At 66.6% G+C, this 2346-nt stretch overlaps 1 protein-coding gene across 1 annotated transcript in view; it reads left to right on the top strand.

Annotated features, from left to right (window-relative positions):
- Positions 1 to 2346, top strand: part of TCF7L1 (transcription factor 7 like 1) — an 11704-nt gene that overhangs the window by 6730 nt on the left and 2628 nt on the right. Inside the window, exons 8-10 of the mRNA XM_026076185.1 lie at positions 1705 to 1812; positions 1904 to 1964; positions 2052 to 2341. Coding sequence (XP_025931970.1) covers positions 1705 to 1812; positions 1904 to 1964; positions 2052 to 2341 — 459 coding nt within the window. The remainder of the gene's footprint in view (positions 1 to 1704; positions 1813 to 1903; positions 1965 to 2051; positions 2342 to 2346) is intronic.

Raw genomic sequence — 2346 nt, 5'->3', positions numbered from 1 at the left:
GGCTGTGGGGTTTACAGCCTGGCCGAGGGTTTGCAATGCGGCCTTGAGGTTTAAAGCATGGCCGCAGGGTTTGTGGCATGTCCGTGGGGTTTGCGGTATGGCTGCGGGGTCCATGGCGTGGCCTCGGGGTTTGCAACGCGGCTGCAGGGTTTGCAATGTGGCCGTGGCATTTGCGGCATGGCCGTGGGCTTTGCGGCGTGTCTGTGGCACCTGCAGCGTGGCTGGGGGTGTTTGCAAGGTGGCCCCGGGCTTTGCAACGCGACTACGGGGTTTGCAACGCGGCCGGGGGCATTTGCGATATGACCGTGCGGTTCGCAACGTGGCCGGGGGTGTTTGCAACGTGACCGCTGGGTTTGCAACACGACCACAGCGTTTGCAACACGACCACAGCGTTTGCAACGTGGCCACGGGGTTTGCAATGTGGCCAGGGGTGTTTGTGACGTGACCGCGTGGTTCACAACGCAGCCACGGACTTTGCAATGTAACCGTGTGGTTTGCAACGCAGCTGGGGGCATTTGCAATGCAGCTGCAGGGTTTGCAACGCAGCCATGGGGTTTGCAACACGACCGTGGGGTTCGCGACGTGGCCGGGGGTGTTTGCAATGTGGCCGCGGGGCTTGTGACGCAGCCACAGGGTTTGCAATGCGACTACGAGGTTTGCAACGCGACTGCAAGGTTTGCAACGCGGCCGTGAGGTTTGCAACGTGGCTGCAGGGTTCGCGACGCAGTCACGGGCTTTGCGATGCGACCGTGCGGTTTGCAATGCAGCCAGGGGCGTTTGCAACGCAGCTGCAGGGTTTGCAACACGGCCGTGCGGTTTGCAACGCAGCCACGGGGTTTGCAACATGACCGTGGGTTTTGCGATGCAGCTGGGGGCGTTTGCAATGCAGCCACGGGGATTGCGACGCAGCCACGGGGTTTGCAACACAACCGCGGGGTTTGCAATGCAGCCATGGGGTTTGCAACGCGACTGCGGGATTTGCAACGTGACCGTGGGGTTTGCAACGCGGCTGCAGGGTTTGCAGTGCGACTGTGGGATTTGCAACGTGACCGCGGGGTTTGCAACGCGGTTGAAGGGTATGCAACATGGCCGGGATGCTCACAATGCAACCGTGGGCTTTGCAACACAACCGCGGGGTTTGCAACGCGGCTGCAGGGTTTGCAACGCCACCGCGGGGTTTGCAACGCAGCCGGGATGCTCGCAACGCGACCATGGAGTTTGCAACGCGACCGCGGGGTTTGCAACGCRACTGCGGGCTTTGCAATGTGACCGTGGGGTTTGCAACGCGGCCGCAGGGTTTGCAACGCGGCYGGGATGCTTGCAACGYGACCGCGGGGTTTGCAACGCGACTGCGGGCTTTGCAACGCGGCTGCAGGGTTTGCAACGCGGCCGGGATGCTTGCAACGCGACCGCGGGCTTTGCAACGCGGCTGGGATGCTTGCAACGTGACCGCAGGGTTTGCAACGCGACCGCGGGCTTTGCAACACGGCCAGGATGCTTGCAACGCGACCGCGGGCTTTGCAACGCGACCGTGGGCTTTGCAACGCGACCGTGGGCTTTGCAATGCAACCACAGGGTTTGCGATGTGGCCGCGGGGCTCGCGATGTGGCCGGGGGGCTCGCGACGTGGCCGGGGCGGAGGGGGGGCTCGGCGGCGGCCCCTCGCAGCGCGGCCCCCTTCTCTCTCTCTCCCCCCACCCTGCAGTGGCACTCRCTGTCGCGGGAGGAGCAGGCCAAGTACTACGAGCTGGCGCGCAAGGAGCGGCAGCTGCACTCGCAGCTCTACCCGACGTGGTCGGCCCGCGACAACTACGTAAGTGGGGGCCGCCGCGGTGCCCCGCCGGCGCCGTCCCACCCTGCCGCGCTCGCGCCGCCGCCACCATCTGTTTCTCCACCTTTCGCAGGGCAAGAAGAAGAAGCGGAAGCGGGAGAAGCTGGCGCAGCAGCAAAGCCACGATGCCGAGGGTGAGTACGGCCGCCGGCAGGGGCAGCGCGGCCGCCGCGCAGGCAGGATGCTGCCTGCTCAGCCCGATCCCCCCGTCCTGCCTGCAGGCTCGCCGGCGCCCAGGAGCAAGAAGCCGTGCGGGCAGCAGCCRCCGCCGCCACCGCCGCCGCCGCCRCCGTCGTCATCCGAGAGACCCTGCGGCAGCCCGGCGTCGTCGCACGGCAGCATGCTGGATTCGCCGGCCACGCCGTCGGCGGCGCTGGCTTCGCCGGCCGCTCCGGCTGCCACCCACTCGGAACAGGCTCAACCGCTGTCGCTCACCGCCAAGCCGGAGGCGCGGGCGCAGCTCGCCGGCCACGCGGCCGCCTTCCTCGCCGCCAAAGCCGCCGCCAAAGCCGCCCT

The sequence above is a fragment of the Apteryx rowi genome, unplaced genomic scaffold, assembly GCF_003343035.1.
Source record: "Apteryx rowi isolate R43461 unplaced genomic scaffold, aptRow1 scaffold_1103, whole genome shotgun sequence".
Classification (NCBI taxonomy): domain Eukaryota; kingdom Metazoa; phylum Chordata; class Aves; order Apterygiformes; family Apterygidae; genus Apteryx; species Apteryx rowi.
This window is presented reverse-complemented; position numbering and strand designations above follow the sequence as displayed.